Below are 18,825 nucleotides of genomic sequence, written 5' to 3'. Positions count from 1 at the left end.
CGCAACGTACCAAATTACAGCCCGCTGACATCAGCGCAGGCAGCGCGCTGTGCAGGCAGCGTGCCAGGGTGTGAGCTCAGCCCTGCCGGGAAGGCACCCACCTGGGGGGCTGCGCCGCTCCCGATGGACGCAGGTGGGAACACTGCTGTGGTTGTGGCGGGACACGCAGGACTTGGATGGCTGCTTCCTCGCTCCTTAAAAGGCCGTTAATCGTTGGCGCAAAGGTGCAGAACAAACTCGCCTCGTCGCTTGGAACAACCTACGGCGGGGAGGCAAAATGGAGCAGAGCCAAGGCAGAGTTAGGAGTGATTGAGGGAAATGGGAGTGGGAAGGAAAACAAGAAAGCAGCTCTTACGTGGCTGTTAAGCACATATAATGTCCTCATACATCTTAGCTACGCAAACCGATGTAAAGGCTTACAGTGGGCATCAGCGCTGGCGTTGTGCTCTGCCAGCAAGAAGGAACCGGGAGCAGAGCACTGCCAAGGGAAACCCAGAGGACCTTGAAGTCACCAAACATTTGCAGGGAGGGAGAGCTGGGAAGGGCTAAAGGCTGTTGGTGATATGGGCACAGAACTGCCTCCCTCGGTCTAAAGGTCAGGGCAATTAAGAGTCAGAAAACCAGCTTCGTCAAGGCTCACCCATGTGAACAGACTTAATTATCTACACAGAGGGCAGCTCTCAGACAGGGAAGGAGGTGAGGAAAGCATGGGGGGCAGTGAGTCACTGCCTCTGCACAAAAGAGGAGTGCCCCTGCAGAGCCCGGGATCCAGCTGCACCCAATGTGGGACACAGGAGCAGTGCTGGGAGCCCTGTGACAGTGATCTGCTTGTTTTGTTTTTCAGAACATTACCTTTTACTAGAGATCAAGTCATAACCTGCACTCTCCCAACCCATCATTAGGAGCCAGCCACTGTTCTGCTGATAGTGCCTCTCGCTTCTCTGGACAGATAAGGGGTTCCCCCGGGGTTTCAGAGAATCAAGTTTCATTCTCCAGCTAGACAGATGTGACGATAAAGTTCTCTTTATTACAGACCTACAAAAGGAGATCCATAAAAGACTTCTATTTTCTCTTATAAAATTATGACGGGAGCCTGTGGGTTTGCAGAGGATTTGTACCTGTCCTGGGGACATCCAAACAGAGGAATCAAGACAGTTTCCACAGACAAGGCAGAGGCATTCTCAGCTTTAAACAAATCCACCCAGAGCAGATAAGCCTCCACATGTTGCGGAGGAGCTGCTCCATGCAGAGGAACAGCTGCCCTCTGCACTGGACTGTCAGATGCCACACAAAAGAAAAAATTCCTCCTCTTAGCTCAGCAGAAGTTCCACACGTCAGCAATTTGCTGATGAACACGGGCTCCTAATCCCAGCTGCATTCCTCATTTTGAGGATGAGCAGCCCTGCTCCTCAGCACCCTTTACAACTACTGCTGCTCAAGAGAAGGGGGGAGCAGGAAGGAAAGGTTACAACACTGTCCATCTCCTAAAAACCCCAAACAGAAGAAAACCCCAGGCTGTATGAGGCAGGCAGCCTGCGTGCTCCTCAACTCTCCTAGACAAGGAATGCACAACATGGACATATCCAGAGGCAGAGGTACAGCCACCCTTTAACTTCAGGCTCCAATGAGTTTCTTGAGGAATGCTTCCAGCTGATCCTCGTCCTTTATCCCCACAAACTTATCCACAACATCTCCATTCTTCATCGCCAGCACTGTTGGCACTGCCGACACCTGAGGGCAAGAGAGACAGAAACCCATGTGAGCAGAGGCTGCAAGAAGCCCAGCTGCACCCCCCATCCCATAAGGAGCTCTACAGCTGTGCCCATCCAGAGTCCCTTGCCATGGACAGGGAGACAACTGCAGCTGGCAAAGGACTGAAAGGTTTTCTCTTTGCTAAAGCTTTGCTTTGAATTGCAGGGACTCGACTTTCTGAAGCTGAGGGCATTTGTTGTAAGCAGTGATGGCTCTGCCTGCAGGTCAGGGAGCTGATCCGACAGTGCTCAAAGCTGGCACATACCCTACAAAACGACAGACAACTAGACTGAGTTCCTTCTCTCTGTGGCCTCATCTCTGCATTGCCTTATACAGCAGTCTGTGTTAAGTCTCAACAGCTTTTCTAACTTAAATAAGATCCACAATTTAAAAGACAAGACCACACCTAATATAAAAGCAAAAGGTAAAGCTATTTTCTTCTCCAATACAAGTTCTCCTTCCCTTTTAACCTATCATAAACAGGCAAACCCAGGCTTTTACCAGGCTGCCTGACATGATGACCTTTAGACATTTTATGGCCAGGGTGGTATTAGATAGGACCTGTATTCCTCTTCAGATAGCACAGGAGCTGAAGGAGGGCTCCCCACCCATCGGCAAGCAAGAGGACTTCTGCCATCCTCCAACCTCCTGTGACCCATCTTTCTTCTTCTGCCACTGTTGATCAGATAAGACAGAAACCCCTCCAGCCAGAGCCCAGCAGCCAGCTGCACTGCTCCAGGTGCTATTTTTCTCATCCAGAACAAAGTTTGCTGGGAATTATCAAAGAGAACAGCAGTGGAAATGATGACACTCCCTGGGGACATACTGAGTGCGTGGAGACAGAAGAGACCACTTCTGGATGGATGTGATCACGAGAAGGAGCTGCTGCAGCTCAGAGACAAGGTCACGACACTGAGCAGACAGTGTGTTCGCCCCCACCCAACTCCAGCACAAAGCCTTTCCCCCCCCAACCACCTCCTGTCCTTATCTCGCCCCTCTGCCAGCCTGTATGGCCTTCTCTTGTGTACTCCAGCTGTCTCAGCCCTGCTGCCAGCACGGATCTGCCACGCTCACAAATCCTTCCTGCAGGAAACCCTCCAGAGGTCTGGCTTCTCTCCCAGCAGGAGGCTGAGATGAAAGGGACATTTTGTTCTTCCTTTCCCGCCTGGACCAGCAGTCTGTCCTCTGGGGTTTGTGCAGTTCCATCTGACTGGATAGGAGTGCCGGGGCTGCTACCACCCTGCCAGCCCTGCTGCGACACAGGTTCTTCAGCTCCTCCTAGTGACAAGCTGAGGCAGGGCCGGGCTGCTCTGACAGCAAGCTCCTTGGGATTTTAAGGATGAGAAGGATACTGCAGTTGACTGGTCTCTTCCTGGTAAAGCTCCACCGAGCCTTCTTCTGGATTGCAAATTGGGTTTGTAACAAGTACCCTGAGTACTTGTACAGGGCCAGGAGTCAGTGAGGTGGGTGAGAGCCAGCCAGCCTGTGGAACCCTGCAGCTGCTCAGAAACAGTGCTTTGACAGCATCCTTCCTGCCATACTTGGATTTGCTGCAGGGGTTCATACTTGTTTTTGCTGCTTATGAAGCAAACAGCCTGAGAATTATGTAAAGCAAGCTCTATTTTTTCCTTCTTTTTTGGGAGCTTGGTTTGCACTGAAACTAAATATACTCTCTTCTTCCTTCAAAGCATTTCTGAAGAAAAAGTCAGGCTGCTTTTGATCAGCATGGCCAAACAGATAAATGTAAGCAGACATATAGGCTATTCGTGGCAGCGCTCACACTGAGGGAATTCTTTCCCATCTGAAACTGAGGACACCAAGAGCTGGGCAGGGGAAGGCCTTCACCCAGCCTTAGGAACAAAGCATAGGAGGAATGAGCTCTGCCAACAACCAATGTCCCTACATCCATCAGTCCTCAGAACAGCTCACGTGCCCACAGGCAGCAGCGGGAGCAAGCACTGCTCCTTCCCAACAGACACTGGGCCAAGACAAAAAGGGAATTTAAGGAATTTCAAGAGAAAGCAAATTAAACAAAAACACTCCTCCCTTCCTGCTCTCAAGAGGTCAAGAACTGGCTGGAGGAGCAGCAAAAGGCCACAGCTGGCAAGAAGCAAGACAAAAGAAGGAACTCTCAGAGAAAGAATCTGCATGCTGCACTACCTGGATGGAGGAGGGTGCCTGGGGCATCTCAGGTCTCAGGAAATGCTCCTGTGTGTCATGCTAGATGAGGCTGCTGAGGGCTCTCTCTTCCCCCTGCCACACCAAGCAAGCCAGTGGAAAGTACTGTGCAATCAGGCAGCAACCTGGGGTGTGTGTATGTAAGCAGGGGAATGGGCACAGGTCGATGAGGCTTCCTGGTAGCTAGCAGGGAGTTGCGAGGGTGGCACAGACCCTGAAACAAAAACCTCAGCCTATAGATATCCAATCTCAGATGGAAAGACTTAAAAACAAACAAACAAAAAATCTTTGGCTCAGCCTCAGCATTTCTCCATCAGCTCTCATGCCCACATCTCTCCTTAGGTGGTAACTTCCCAGTAGACAGAAAAAGACCAAGCATGAGCATGGTGCACAACCCAAACTTTTGCCCTGAAAAGAATGCCTCAAAACATGAGGATCAAACAAAAAAATTATCCTTTACCCATTTGCAACTATCCTACTCACCAACACTACCTGGAAAGGGATTCAGCTGCATGCAGAATGGTCAGGACCAGATACATGCATCACTGCAAGAGCAGAAGATGCAGAGATGATCACGGAGTCCTCTTGCAAAACAAAACTTCACTGTGCCTGTATGTTAGGCTCCAAAAAGAAGCCAGTCCTTGCCTGCACCTACACCATCAGAGCTGGAAGACAGGCAGACCGTGCAAATAAATAGCTGTATGCCTGCAGCTTCTCACGCACGTTCAGCAGCTGTGTGTGCAGTGAGTAATCACACTTGCAGAACAAAGGAACTTTCAGCCTCTTTTTCAAGACCCTTCTTCCCATATTTGTACTCTGCTTGCCATTTTCCAGTCATCCAAGATCATCCTCCTGTAATGCTAGCTAATTTGGCCTAACTGGAAGGCTTGGAACAGTATCACAGTTAAGCTAATAATCTCCATTCTCTTCTCTTTAGGATGGTTGCTGCAGAACCTCCCCTGCACCTATCAGGATTACCTACTCTCTGACTACAACAGAAGCAGCCTCTTCGACTTGTTCTTACCAGCATCCCTGAGCTGCAGAGCCATCAGGCTGCAATACAGTGAGCCAGCACTCATTCTCCTTGGCTCTGGTGTGCCTGAGAACACACCACTGCCAAAAACAGCATGAGAGGCTCCTGTGCTCAGCCTACGGAAGCTACAAGTGACACTGGTGGGCAACAGCTGAGAGGACACCCTACCACAGCACCAGCAGGAAGTTCTCTCTGGGAAGGAGTGGGAGGAAACAAACTGCTTTGACATCCTCGTCCTTCTGGCACAGCAGAATATGAGAACAGGACAGTACAACTCCTCCACACTTAAAGTGATGGCTCGCTTAGGAGCAGACGTGCAGTTTGCTGGGCACCTCCGGAAGCTTCCTGTGTTAACCTCAGCTTCAGGGGCAGGACTTAGCCTAGGAGAGGGAGCAGTTCCATCTGTGTGATACGCAAGTGAAAATGAAGTGCTTTCTTACTTTCTTCTCTGTAAAACACAGCAGCAGGATACTCCAACTCAGTACACTGAACTGTTGCTTACAAGAAGCAGCCAGCACAGTCCTCAAAGGAATTTCTGCATTTCATAAACTGCCTAATCACTGAAGGGGTGGAAGGGGGAGAGAATATATCAAATACGCCAAAGCTGTGGCCTTCTCCAGTCACTCTGCTTGCTGCTGGGAGCAAGGTAGTGCAGGGACACGAAGTACAAGCACGTGAAATGCTAACACAATCACTGAGACCCATGCTCGTCAAGAACAGAATGCACGCTCCTGCTGTGCTCAGGTGTTCTCTGACCTGCGTTCCATCTGTCCAAACAAAGCCCACGGCGTCTCCTTGTGATGCAGCTTAAGGACAAGACTGTCACCCAGCAAGAATGAGGAAAAGAGAGAGAGGAAGGGCTGCCTGCATGGAGAATGGTGTCTAGAAGTGCAACAGCCTGGGGCCTGTTACTTCATGCTCCCACACTACACCCAAGCAACCTGTGCACAGAGTGAAATGCTGCACACGCTGATTTATAGTGATAAACTTCTGTGTAGCTGAGAGAACACACAGATTTCTGTGTATCTGCAGATGGGGATGCCACATAAGAGCAGCAGAGCTGGAGAAAAGGCACACAGTGAAATCCACTCACTGGAGACTGACCAAGTGGACCAGGAGCCAGCAGGCAGAACTGGGCTTCCCCTCCCCACCCAGACTATGCTATGCTGACATCCTCTCTGCAGAGGAACATGCCCTGCACCAGCAGAATCAGCAAGCTCATGCTTTTCTGGTTCCTACCTCGTACTCAATCGCAAGGTCTGTGTGATCATCGATGTCCACTTTGGCCATCACCACTTTCCCCTCCTGCTTGGCCACCATCTTCTCTAACCGGGGGCCTAGGATCTTGCAGGGACCACACCACCTAAGGAGAAGGAGGAAAGTGGACATAAAATGAGGCAAGTGCAGCAGCAGCTATAGAAGGCTGGCTGGGACACCAGTACCTTTAGTGCTGTTTCACCTCTTCTGTCTCCATGCTGACCTCTGTGCCACAGGACAGTGTGGCACTTCAACACTGAGTGTAAACACTAACCAGGTCCAGCAGCCTTGGCTGTCCTCCATACACTTCTCACCACTTGTCCCTCCTCTCACTTGCTGAGCTGTCACCCAGCTGATCACATCACCACCATGGTGCAAGCATTACAGTCCGGCTTATTGGCTCTTGCTGGTTATCAAACCATAGACTTCAGCTCCATATGGCAACCTGATCTACTGCCAGATCGGGAGGCTGGTAGTCCTGCCTGTGGCAGGGAGGTTGGAACATGATGATCCTTGGGGTCCCTTCCAACACAAGCCATGCTATGATTCTATGATATGCACTGCATGGCTTACAGAAATCCCCCATTAGCTGCAAAAATTAGAGATGCAGCAGCTGCAAAAAGATCATGGCAAACGTGGCAGATTTTGCAATGTTCTGTACAGGGAAAACACTTGCAGCTTCCTCTAGCTGCACTGGTAAGGAAGATGTGAACTTCCTCAACTGGGAGAAAATGTGAATGAAAACTCTGAGTGCCCTTTCCATCTAAAACTGATGCTGTGGTGAGATTTGTTAGCCTCCCTCCACGAAAGGTTCTAGGCTTTCAATTATTCATCCTCTTCTCCCTGGATGATCACTGTTAACGTAAATTTTGGTTTGTTCAGAGCAGTTTGAGGGCTGTTTTAACATCTGTTTGCCCAGAATCAGCCACAGCTGGCTCATATGACAGCACTACAGGGATATGGAAATACTTGAATAAACAAAGGGAATCAGTATTGTTGATGCAGCAGATTACATCTAGGAATATTTTTACTGGCAAGAGAGTGACAATGTTTTTACCGACCACAAATGCTGCTACTAGTAAAACAAGGCTGTTGCCAGTTTTTGGTATTTGTTGTTGAGAGCCCTGGTTCAAGAGCACAGAATCACAGAATGGCAGGGGTTGGAAGGGACCTTTGTCAATTTCCCAATCCAACCCCCTGCAACAGCAGGTTCCCTAGAGTAAGTTGCATAGGAAATATCTAAAGAGATCTTTAATATCTCCAGTTTGTGCCCATTACCCCTTGTCCTATCACTGCCACACCACTGAAAAGAGCCTGGCTCCATTCATTTGACTGCTGCTCCAAATATTTATAAACTCCAAATATTTATAAACAGTGATGAGATCCCCCTTCAGCTTTCTTTTCTCCAGAGTAAACAGTCCCAGGGCTCTTGTACAGGAGATGCTCCGGGCCCCACATTATCTTTGTGGTCCTCCGCTGGGTTCTCTCTAGATATTCTCTGTGTATTTTTCAACTGACAAACCCAGAACTGGACACAGCAATCCAGCTGTGGCTCCACCAGCGCAGAGGAGAAGAGGAGGATAACCTCACTTAAACTATTGGCTGCACTTTTTGTAAAGCACCCCAGGATAACATTGGCTTTGTTGGCCATGAGGACCATTTTCACACTGAGAAAATTGGAAAGCCTCAACATGATGCTACAGGAACACACAAAGCACAGTGTGCCCCCAGGGACAGCAAAATCATTAACGTTTTAAGGGGATTTCACCCCAGCAGCTAACGAAAGGTGCTATTGGAAATGCCCAAGCCCAGAGGCACGTGTTACAGGCTGACACAACGCAACGGACCGAGTGACTTCGGCACATCCACCCTGCCCTGGGGAGCTCTGTTCTCCACCGCCTCTGCAAAGCTCTGGCCTCGCTGTGCGTGGCACTTACTGCGCGTGGAAATCCACCACCACGGGCTTAGGGCTGTTCACCACCCGCTCCTGGAAGTCACCTCCGTCCTGCACGTTGAATGCGCTGCCGCGGATGGCCGAGCCGCCGAAGGCCCGGCTGGATAAGCCCTGCGGGGCCAACTGCCTGGGCCCGAGGGGCAGCGGCCTGCGTCCCAGGGCCAGCAGCCGCCGCAGCGCCAGCCTCTGGGCCATCTGCGAAGAGAACGGAGTGGACGCGAGGATCACGGGAGGATCACGGAGACCCCGCACAATTCCGAGCTCCTCCCGCCAAGCCGCAGCCCTACCGCTCGCACGGCTAACAAGCCCCTGGCCCGCACCTTCCCGGCACGGAGGTGACCCCTGCCCAACCCCGCTTCCGTCCAGCGGCCCCGCCCACCAGCACGCTGATTGGCCTACCTAACTGGAGCAGCGGGCTCTTATTGGCTGCTGCGGCTGTCAGCTAGGGAGGAGGATGTTGCACCGCAAGGGCGGATCCAGAGCGAAGATTGGCGGAAAATAACGCCAATCAGCGCTCAAGTCCCACCCCCGCCGCGGAGCGCGCTTTTCGCACGCGGCTGGAGGAATGACGGCGCACCTCCGGGTTAACGTTACGATTTTTTTTTTTAAGCTTCGTAAGAAGAACATAGCCATATAAAACGCTTTCGTTAGACAAGAGTGCACGGCAGGCAGTAACTCTAACACGACTTACACCGAAGTACAGCTCTGCAGGACAAGGAACGGTGTCGGTAGGTGCTCCTCTCCTGTGGCTGCAAACACAGCACCCCTTCCAAAGGGATCCTGCCTGCCAGCTCCAAGGCAGCGGGGTAGAAGTAAGAGCTGCCGTTATTTGATCAGCAATGCATCAACAACACAGACCTCTATTCCCTTCTCAGGATCTACTGGCACCACAGAACCAGGTGGCAGCAAAGCCTCTGACATCTGTCACTGGATACAACCCTGGGAGATGTGCATGGAGAACAATGGAAGAGTAAGTGGGCAACATTTCTTAGACAGTCATTTTTCTAAGGTGAACCACAATTTAAGGCAACGCATTCACTGTGGATTTACAGTCTTCAGATCTCTTGTGGGGAATCTGGGGAGGTGAGAGAACATCAGGAGCATAAGCATCAGCATACATGGCACAAAGCTGACTCCCAGCGACAGCCAGCTGACCTGGCTCAGCTGCTCTTATCCTTCCCTGGATGAACCCAAATAAAAAGCCCACAGTGCTAAGGCTGTAGCAAGGAGCTTCTGATGCTGATCAACACCAATTGAGCATAACATCATTTCTCCTCTCCTGCATGTCAGAGCAGGTAAGGTACGAGCATCCTTAAGAAGCAGCACCTCTAGCAAGTACAGTACATGCAAATAGGAGCAAGAACTCATTTGTCATCTCATCCACTTCTTCTGTTGCCCAGCCTCTGCAAACACAAAGCAGAGGTGGTAGGAGCTGGAGTTTCACTGAAACAGCTGGACTCAAAGGACTGTGAGAGCTTTAGGTACAGCCCTGCCATGATCCAGGAAGCACAAAAATAAAGAGAGGTATTCTTTCAGGTGCTACGGAACTGGAAGATGTGTGTGGAGATAGAAGTCTATTCTCTCTCACTGTCTCTATTGCCTAGAAATCGCAGACATTCTAAGGTTGAGCTCAAAACTTCTACTTTGCAACTCCAAGGCCTTGGAAAGAACCCCCAGGAACCCACAGACAGACAAATGCATGTGGTAGGCAAAGAGGGAGCAATAAAGTGCAGACAACCAACCAGTCAGTGCTTGTTAGACTTCAAGATGACTGGAAGGGATGAAAAAAAGTAAGAGCATGAGCATTTTAACATCAAAGTTCACCCAAAACTTTCTTGATGGGACATAGTGCAAATAGAAAAAATATTGGTCATGCTTTATAAAACACAGGGGTAACATTTCAGGTTTTTTGGTGTGGGAAGAAAAGAAATGTTAGGACAAGGGGGTTGAGCTCAGTGTAACTGTCTCTGTCCTAGGCGTTCTAAGCAAGCTATTCACCCCTGCAGAGGGAATGTTCTTCTGAATTGCTCTGTAGGAAGTGACAAATTATCCTACTCATACTGTAACTAAAAGCCACCACCTCCCTCCACTCCAGCTCTGTGACTGCCCTAACTCAAATGCAGGGTAACTGCCATGAAGTTTGTCTAAAGTACCACGCCAGGATTCAGCACGCAAACAAATCTTCAAGTACACAGATCATCCAGTGACCAGAAAGCTTCCACCAGGCTGAAACAGAACATAAGCCAGTTCCCTCGGAAGAGGCAGGTGACAGGAATTCCTAAATTCTTCCTTTTTTGACCCCTGGATGTCGCTGTAAATTACTGGTTTACTACATGAACACAAACACCACCTTCAAGCAACTCTGAACTCCGCGAGGACAAAGCAGGAGCCTCAGCATCACTGGATTCCAGGCTCTGACTTATCCTTCAGAGCACGTTGGTCCCTTTTGTAACAGCAAGATCTGAGTGGGTCTTTGGCAATTCATTATCAGTGGAGGGGCTAGGATGTAAAAGGCGTGTAGGAGAGGGAAGAATCCCACCGTGGATCTCTGTTACAGTATTGTCACAACAGCACCTGTGGATTTTCACGTGGTGTGAGAAATTCTAAAATTCATCCTTAGCATTAACAAAATGGTGCAGAGGACGGAGTGCTATCACATGATCTTTCAGCAAATGGTCTCGGGATCCTTGGCGGCTATCAGGAAGTTTGTCACCTGAGAAGTCCATGACAGCATAATCCTCCAGCAGGCCAGCTTCCACGGCATGACGCCGGAGCCTCTCACTCCCAGTAAGCCCTTGCATTCTTGCATACCCCTGCTGACAGAAGGGAGGCAGCTTCTGACGTGTGAGGGCAAAGAGGAAACAGGATTCTACCAGGAAAAACATTAAAAAAAAAAAAATCAGATTCACCAGAGAAACCATTCACACAAGTTCTTGAAAAAAAGAAGGCAGGAAGGATCAGGGAAGATTGGAATTTCCCACCTGGCACTTTGCACCACGGTTGCAGCAGAGTAACTGACTCAATGCTGCGTGTATCAGGAGATGCAGACTGGTACCTCTAGTCTACACTGACAGAAAGATTTGAGTTTTCAGCCCTTTGTCATCATATTCATCCCAGAGAACTGGCTGTGTGCCATGTGCTATTCCCCCATTAGGTTATCAGACCAAGAACAGAGACAGCAGAGGTTCTCCAGCTTCCATATCCCAGCATCCCCGTTTTCACTCATCTCCTCGCTGGAAACAATCCCACCCGTGGTAAATGAGAACAGATCAGGCATCTGATGGCAAAAAGGAACATCTGGATAATGGAAGAACAAGGCAAACTACAGCTAGAAAGGGGACTGAACCAAATCCCATATGCTCACGAATCCGGGTGCAGCTGGGTCAGTCTTTTTGTGGAGGTGAGCAAGAGCAAAGGCTATCTGGGAATGTACACACAGCACCAGAAATTTTTTAGTTTGTACAGCTGTTTATGAGGGTGGATAGTGATAAGACAAGGGGAAATGGTTTTAATCTGAGACAGAGGAGGTTTAGGTTAGATATCAGGAGGAATTTTTTCACTCAGAGGGTGGTGATGCACTGGAACAGGTTGCCCAAGGAGGCTGTGGATGCCCCATCCCTGGAGGCATTCAAGGCCAGGCTGGATGTGGCTCTGGGCAGCCTGGTCTGGTGGTTGGCGACCCTGCACATAGCAGGGGAGTTGAAACTGGATGACCATTGTGGCCCAGGCCATTCTATGATTCTATGATTCTACTGACTGGGAAGTGCATCAGCGAAGTGTCACTGACTGTGAGTGTCAGCGCATCACAGGGAAATCTCAGTTATTTGCAGAAGAGATCACTCCCATCACATGTCCCTCGCATCCCTCCTCCTCCTCCTGCATCCTCGACCCTGGGATCAAATTACCTGCAAAGAAATTGCGCAGGTCAGTGCTGAGGCAGTTCTCCAAGAAGCGCCTCAGTGGCAGGATGTGAGCGTTTGGGGCTGTCCAGTCTGTCAGAAAATCCTCCACAATGTGATGGATGGCATCTGGGCGGGGGAGAGGCCAATCTGGGGGATGAAGTCTCATCTCACGCTCTGCCAAGAGAACATTAAGGGAATCTCTCAGAATCAAAACTGCATTAAAAAGGGCTTGGAAAGCAGAAAGCAAGCAGCTGTTCAGTTTTTGTCCTGACCTGCTAATCCCTACCTCACTTTCATTTACAATCCCCTGTTAGCTCTATCCTGAAAAGCCCTGCCACCGCAGAGCTGCCCCTTATCCTTGACCACTGTTTCCTGTCATTTCATTTTTCACTCCTGTTCCCTCCGGGTAGAGACTGCCAGCCAGGCTGAATTGTGTTCAAGCTTTAATGCTGCTACCAATCATACTCCTTTCTGTGCAAGTCAGGCCAGACCCTGAACACTAGGCTTCTGGAGATGAAGATTCAGAACACGCATTTCCCAAGGAAATGAATTCTGAGTGGGTTTGCTAGATAAAATATTTATCTTCAAATGTTTGTTTCTGCCTCGATCACTGTGTGACCTCTCAGACCTGATGGGACCACAGAAAGCAGCTTCCTTCTGGCAGGAACACAAAACAGCCCAACTCTGACTGCTAGGACTCTGCAGAATGCATGCACTGCAGGCTGCAAAGGCAGGCAATGTTCATCGCTGCCTCATGACTCTGGAATCAGCATACCTGTTTATTCATCTTCTCCAGTGTGAGGTCTCCAGTATAACCTGCCCCATTTTGGCAGGACTAATGGAAGCTTCTTTTCTTCAGCTCACACAGTGGCAGCAAGCACCTCACAGGACTGATGTGAAGGTAGCAGAGGAGGAGATTTGCAGCACATTCCAGTCTTGCCCCATACCCACTCTGGCTCTCAACTATCTTCCTCTCTCTCCGTTTTGCTCTTATCAGATAATTAACAGAGAGGCTCGAAAGCTTACCTGTAGGGAGGCGCTTGTAGTAGTAAATAACAGGGTGCAAAAAGTTGGACTGCCAGGCATGCTGTGCCTCTCCCACAGCTCGGTTGTAGTAGAAGACATCCTTGTCATCTCCTGAGAAATTCCTCCCGTACTCCATGACGACAACAAACAGCCCAGCGGAGGCTTTTCTCCCCGTCTGTGTTTCCAGCTCAGCCAGGATTCCCACTGGGTATTCTTCCAGGTATTCAAATACTGTGGCATTCCTATGAATTGCAATCACAACCGTAAGACCTTTCTGCCAGAGAAAAACCACCTGGGATCCAACACTCCCTCAGCAGATTGAGGCTAAGGCCAAAGAGCCATCAGATAGTTATCACTTTTAGTCACTACAGATTTGGGCTGGGCTTGATGCAGAGCTTACAAAGGCTGCATATTCTGTTAGAAGACTTTATTCTATTCCCAGACTCTGAGATTCCTCTACTAACAGTACCCAAAGAAAGTTTTTCCCTAGGGACAGTGAAAGAGAACAAAAACTCTGAGCCTAGCAGAAATACCTGGACCATCTTAGACTTTTAAGAGGAAATAATTTGCAGAACTGGGGACAGCAGCACCATTCATGACAGCGGTACAGGTTTTGAGATGCGTGTGTGACATCAACAGCAGAAATGCAGCAACTTTTGTGGTGGCACCAAAGGCAGTGACAGTGAAGAAAAAGAAACGAAACCAGTGGAACACAGTGCTGGGAATAATTGCTCACTCACTCACTCTCTCAGCAGTATGATGTCAGCCAGGACACTGAACATCTGGTAGAGGCCTGAGGCCTCATTCACCCGCTTGATGATGGAGTTGGTCAGCTGTGTAATAGGGTAGACTGTGGATGGCCAGGGGACGCCATGGTGACGGTTTTCCAATAGGCGGTGGACTGCACGAGCTGAGACATTGAGAGAAACAAAGAGAGCTTATTTAAAAATCCAGCCTTGCACATTTGGGGAAAAAAAAAAAAATCCAATTGCTCTGCTGCACACAGATCCTGGCAGGACACGATAAAGAAGCTTAACAGCTCATCCCACCCAGATTGCTACCAGCTGCAGTGGAGATGCGCTCAGAAAGCTGATGTGATGCTGAGTAGCTGGTAAGGGGGTAAGGGGTCCCTGGGATATTTCATTTCTTCTGAGCAGCTCTGTAATGATAAGGATGGATGCACACACAAACAGAAATTCTCCCTGCTGCTGAAAGCTGCTGGGTTTTAACACCGCAGCACAGACCTCTCACCCACAGCCTGCCACGAGGCACAGCATCTGGCAGGCAGAAATTTATTGTTACATAAATAAGAGACGGCGGGCCAGAGAGACACAAGACAAAACAAAGACAGACAATCAAAGACTTCAGATATGACCCCAGGGCACTTCCACGGCCTCTCCTCCCCGTCAGAGTATGCAGCTGCATCTTGGCTATGTTTTGTTATTCTTACTGCCAGCACAAGATGAAGTGTCACCCTTCTCTAGCACTAAGCTATGAATTGTTTCTTGCAAGGGAGCACTGAACCCCAGCCCCTGCCCTTTCTGTAAGCCCCAGTACTCACTTGTGTACCGGAAGCCATGGATGAAACCCCCAGCAGATTTCCTGAAGTCAACAGAGTGGCTAGCAGTGCCAAGAACAAAGAGCCCCCGAGTGCCTCTGGACTCATAACTGGGTTTGATCTGAGGATATTTGCTTTTATTCCCTCTTCCTGGCATCATTCTAAGGGATCTGACGTGTGAAACAGAATAGCAAGCTGTCAGGAAGGGCAGGGGTGGAAAAAGAAAGAAGGCTTCTGATAAGGCATATATTACACGGCAGCCATGGCAAGACACTGCTCCATGTTCCTGTTGCCTTCAGTGGAACTCACTACTTTCCAAAGAGCATAAGGTCAGCAAGGATCTTCCAGAAGAGAAGGGCACTCCTCTCGAGGTAGCTGTGGCCACCTTCAAGTACCAGCCTGAGCCACTGACAATGAACTTCAGGAGATACCAAAGTTAACAATACCATTTCAACCTTAGGATACAGAGGTGGAACAGAAATTGCACCTTCAGGAGGAAAAAAAAAAATAGCAGATGAAGCTTTTCTGTAGCAATCTGCATTTCTGCCATCCTCACTTGAAAGAACGCTACCTTCTCTCGATTTGGCAAGTCCACCCGTTGAGCTTTAAAAACACAAACCTTCCCTACAACATCCAAGGCCCAGCACTGCCATTTGTTCATCCCTACAACCTGTTGGTCAGAGGGCAGTAGCATATACATTCCTACTGGGTTACAAACACAGCTGCGGGGCAAACGCAGGACTGTGCAGCACCAGGTAACCTGGAGCACATGGAGGCCTGGGCAGTGCTACCAGCAGAAGAGCTGTGATCACCCTACCTGGCCTTCCCCTCCTCCTTGCCATGGCCTGTCACTCTCTTGCTATAAACATATTCTTCCCTAGACACTGGTTCTGCCTCACCTGTTGTAGATAGAGAAGTCAAACTTCCAGCCCAGACAGCGGATGACACGGTCATACGGCGCGCGAGTAGCAAAGTTATCCAGTTCATCCTGTGGGAGGGTGATCCCATCGATGCCTGCGCTGGTGTTCCTGTTCTCCAGGTAGAACCGAAGTGTGATGTGCAGCTTCCCTTTTTTGTCCTTGACAATAGCTAGATCTTCCAGGTCACCTTCCAGAAGTCCATCCAAAGATTTCAGCTGGTAGGTATCCAGTAAACCATTGTTAATTGCTCTGCAAAGAAAAGGGAATGAAGAAAAGCTAATGGGCACAGCTGAATCCAGGGTTTGGTCTCAGCCCCTAGAAATGGGACAAGCTTACCAGGTGCGCCTTGGGGCTTTGGTGACACTGCTGATGGCTGTGTCACTGATCACTGCCACTGCTGTGAGCCCTCAGCACACTCCCCAGCGTGCCTTGTACAAATGAGAGGGGAGCTCTGCCTCCTCTGGCCCTGTTCCTGAACACTCATTAATACCTTAATTCTCACTGCATTCCTGCTGCGTACAGCAGTGCTATTAGCCCTGCTGAAAGACAGACAGGCACAGAGGATGTGCACAGCATGCTGACAATCAGCTAGGAAGTTTGCAGCAGAACAATTAACCACATGAGGGTCTCTGACCCCCAGGCTCACTCTGATCAGAGTGCTGCCCTTGCGTGATGCAGTCAACCTCTGCTTGCAATCAAGGTAGAGAGTTCAAAGGACCAACTCAGGAGCCAGCACTTTTTAATGACAAAGAATCCACGGGAACATCTTCCTGTTTCATACTACTCAGCAGCTGCAACCTGGGCTGCTAAAAACCAAGGACCTACAGGTAAAAGTACTCATGTTTCCTCCTCCTGCAGTCCAGCTGGTCTCCTGAGCAAGCAGCAGCTCTCACTTGTTTTTGCTGTAGCCGCATTAAGAAGAACAACAGTTTCCTACCTCAGATCCCCGACGTAGTGAGTAGCCCAGGAGAGGCGCACGCGGGACCGGCTCACCATGTGGATGAAATTTGTGACACCCAGAATGTTCTCTGCCGTCTCAAAGGCTGAGTTCCCTCGGCCCAAGATCAGCACGGTTTGACCGGCAAAGTCCTCCGGGTTGGTAGACACCGTCTCATAACCCTCAACATACTCTGAGCCAGGGAAGTTTACCACGTTGGGGACCCACGTGCCAGTAGCAACCAACAAACAGCTGCAAAAAGAGGAATAGCATTAAGGAATACAAGAATCACAGGAGTCAGACTGTCTTTCCATCTCACTGTTTCTAATACAGTGGAAGTGACCCCTACAGAATCATAGAATGGCCTGGGTTGAAAAGGAACACAATGATCATCTAGTTTCAACACCACTGCTACGTGCAGGGTCACCAACCATTAGAACAGGCTACCCAGAGCCACATTCAGCCTGGCCTTGAATGCCTCCAGGGATGGGGCATTCACAGCTGATGAGGTTGACTGGTGCTGCATACATTCCAATTTCAATAAAACTTCCCTCTGGCTTCACCTAATGGCTTGCTCCTATCCTTCCTGTCATTATGGTGATGAGGAGGGCTCCTAATGGCATTGCATGTAGCAGAAGTCAGTGTGGACACGGTACTTACAAGCTCTACTTATTTCCTAACCTTCAGTTGTTTGTGGATGTGCAGCACTACTATGCATGCCGTAGTACTAACATGTTTCACAGGTGGATGATAAGCTGCATAAAAATTACTTCGATTTAAAATGTGTGTTGCCTTTTCATGCAACGGAACAAAAAAAAATTTTTTAAGAGGGATTTTAAAACACTATCAAATTTATATGAATAGGACTTGCAACAGTGCTAAATGTTAACACCACACATAAACACAGCAGTGTTTTCACAGCTCTCTGTAAGAACACTTGTTCAAGTATTACAGGAATTATTGCAATTGATAAGGAAGCAGCAAGCAGCAGAACCGAGAGGCAGTATCTGCTTGCACAGCTCCTGAGAGCAATTTGCCGATTGTGCGTGGGTGTCCCATGCTGTGCTCTGCCCCCTCCAAGCCTGCCAGCCAGCACATCTTTAGGTGACAGTCAGTGTGACTGGCTGTCATAGACCTGAGGCACTCAAGAGAGCTGAGAAATACACTCCATATGTTCATGAGTAACTCCAAGAGGGTTTTTAAGAACGTGGTTGAGTAGCAGTGTGGGATGTGTGTTTGAGCATGACAAGGGGCATTTGGGGAAGCTTATAGGCTTCACTGGCACTTAAAAAATCATAGAATCGTTAAGGTTGGAAAAGACCTCTAAGATCAACTAGTCCAAGCATCAACTCATCACCACCGTATCCCGCTTCGGAGGATGCCAAAGACAGAACTGAACATCAGAGACTGCGTGGCTTGGGTTGAAAGGAACCTGAAATCATCTAATTCCAGCACAGCCCCTTCAGCCCCACTGCTCCCCAGCTCCCTCCTGCTGCTTCTGAGCTGAGCAAGGGCCTCAACAACGTGGGCCACGCTTTTCACCTCAGCTTTTTCGAAACGTGTGTGGATTAACTGAGGTGAAAACAATCCACTCCACCTTATCTATCGACCAGTCTGCGCCTGATTCGCCAACCCCTCGGGTGCCTGATGCAAGGCAACACTGAAAGAGGTACCACGCTGTCAGGAGCTGCTACTTCTCCCCAGCACCTCACTCACCGTGGCTGTGCTCCAGCCTTGGGCCAGGCTGCAAAATCTCCACTTCAGCAGGCGCTCAAGCAGGCTGCGATCAACCTGAAGCAGTGGGCTTTGATTACTCCACAAGCAAAAAGCCACATGGAGAGCCGCGTGCCCATTACCTGCACTTGTAGCTCTGCCTATTCTGGTCGCTCAGCACAAAGTAGTGGCCGTTCCATGCCCGTGGATCCTTCTCCAACGTGACGTGAACGACGGCGGTGTCGTATCGGACGCGCAGCCCTAAGATGGCAGCGAAATCCTCCAGGTAGCGCACCATGGCGTCGGCGTGGGGGAAGAACTGCCTCGAGTAGCGGCGGAACAGCAGGCGGGGCTCGTGGCTGAGGAGCGAGTTCCAGTCGTGCCGCAGATTGAACTCGCTGTTGGACTTGCCCGTGTGCCGCTTGTTGATGCTGATCAGCTTACGGTGCCGGGGGTAGATGGCGAAGAAGCTGCCGGGCGCGTGGCTGCGCTCGAACACCACGTAGTCGCGGCCGGCCCGCTGCAAGAAGTAGGCGGCCTGCAGGCCAGCAGGGCCGGCTCCTAGCACGCAGTAGTCGTGGTAAAGGAAGGCGGC

At 49.8% G+C, this 18,825-nt stretch overlaps 2 protein-coding genes across 2 annotated transcripts; both read right to left on the bottom strand.

Annotated features, from left to right (window-relative positions):
* Positions 1 to 1,007: 1,007 nt before the first annotated feature.
* TXN2 (thioredoxin 2) lies at positions 1,008 to 8,552 on the bottom strand. Its single transcript, XM_003202223.3, has 4 exons — positions 8,495 to 8,552; positions 8,158 to 8,369; positions 6,203 to 6,326; positions 1,008 to 1,731 (listed from the first exon to the last, which is right to left on the bottom strand). The coding sequence occupies exons 2-4, from the start codon at positions 8,367 to 8,369 to the stop codon at positions 1,615 to 1,617; spliced, it is 453 nt and encodes a 150-aa protein (XP_003202271.1). The 5' UTR covers positions 8,495 to 8,552; the 3' UTR covers positions 1,008 to 1,614.
* A 1,435-nt stretch (positions 8,553 to 9,987) lies between these two features.
* On the bottom strand, positions 9,988 to 18,825 carry FOXRED2 (FAD dependent oxidoreductase domain containing 2; the record flags this gene model as incomplete). Its single annotated transcript, XM_003202226.4, has 8 exons — positions 9,988 to 11,043; positions 12,080 to 12,250; positions 13,103 to 13,344; positions 13,847 to 14,012; positions 14,664 to 14,830; positions 15,560 to 15,829; positions 16,518 to 16,769; positions 18,374 to 18,825. Coding segments are annotated over 8 exons (1,986 nt in total), but the record flags the coding sequence as incomplete, so codon positions are not given.

Source organism: Meleagris gallopavo, chromosome 1, assembly GCF_000146605.3.
Source record: "Meleagris gallopavo isolate NT-WF06-2002-E0010 breed Aviagen turkey brand Nicholas breeding stock chromosome 1, Turkey_5.1, whole genome shotgun sequence".
NCBI classification, from domain to species: Eukaryota; Metazoa; Chordata; class Aves; order Galliformes; family Phasianidae; genus Meleagris; species Meleagris gallopavo.
This window is presented reverse-complemented; position numbering and strand designations above follow the sequence as displayed.

Bases quoted from the DNA above. Each gene is read 5' to 3' on its own strand.
- TXN2 (XM_003202223.3), bottom strand. From the start codon at position 8,369: ATGGCCCAGAGGCTGGCGCTGCGGCGGCTGCTGGCCCTGGGACGCAGG. The intron at 6,327-8,157 runs GTAAGTGCCACG...CCTTCTCCTTAG, and splicing joins GTGGTGGATTTCCACGCGCA to GTGGTGTGGTCCCTGCAAGA. The intron at 1,732-6,202 runs GTAGGAACCAGA...TCTTGCCCTCAG, and splicing joins ACCTTGCGATTGAGTACGAG to GTGTCGGCAGTGCCAACAGT.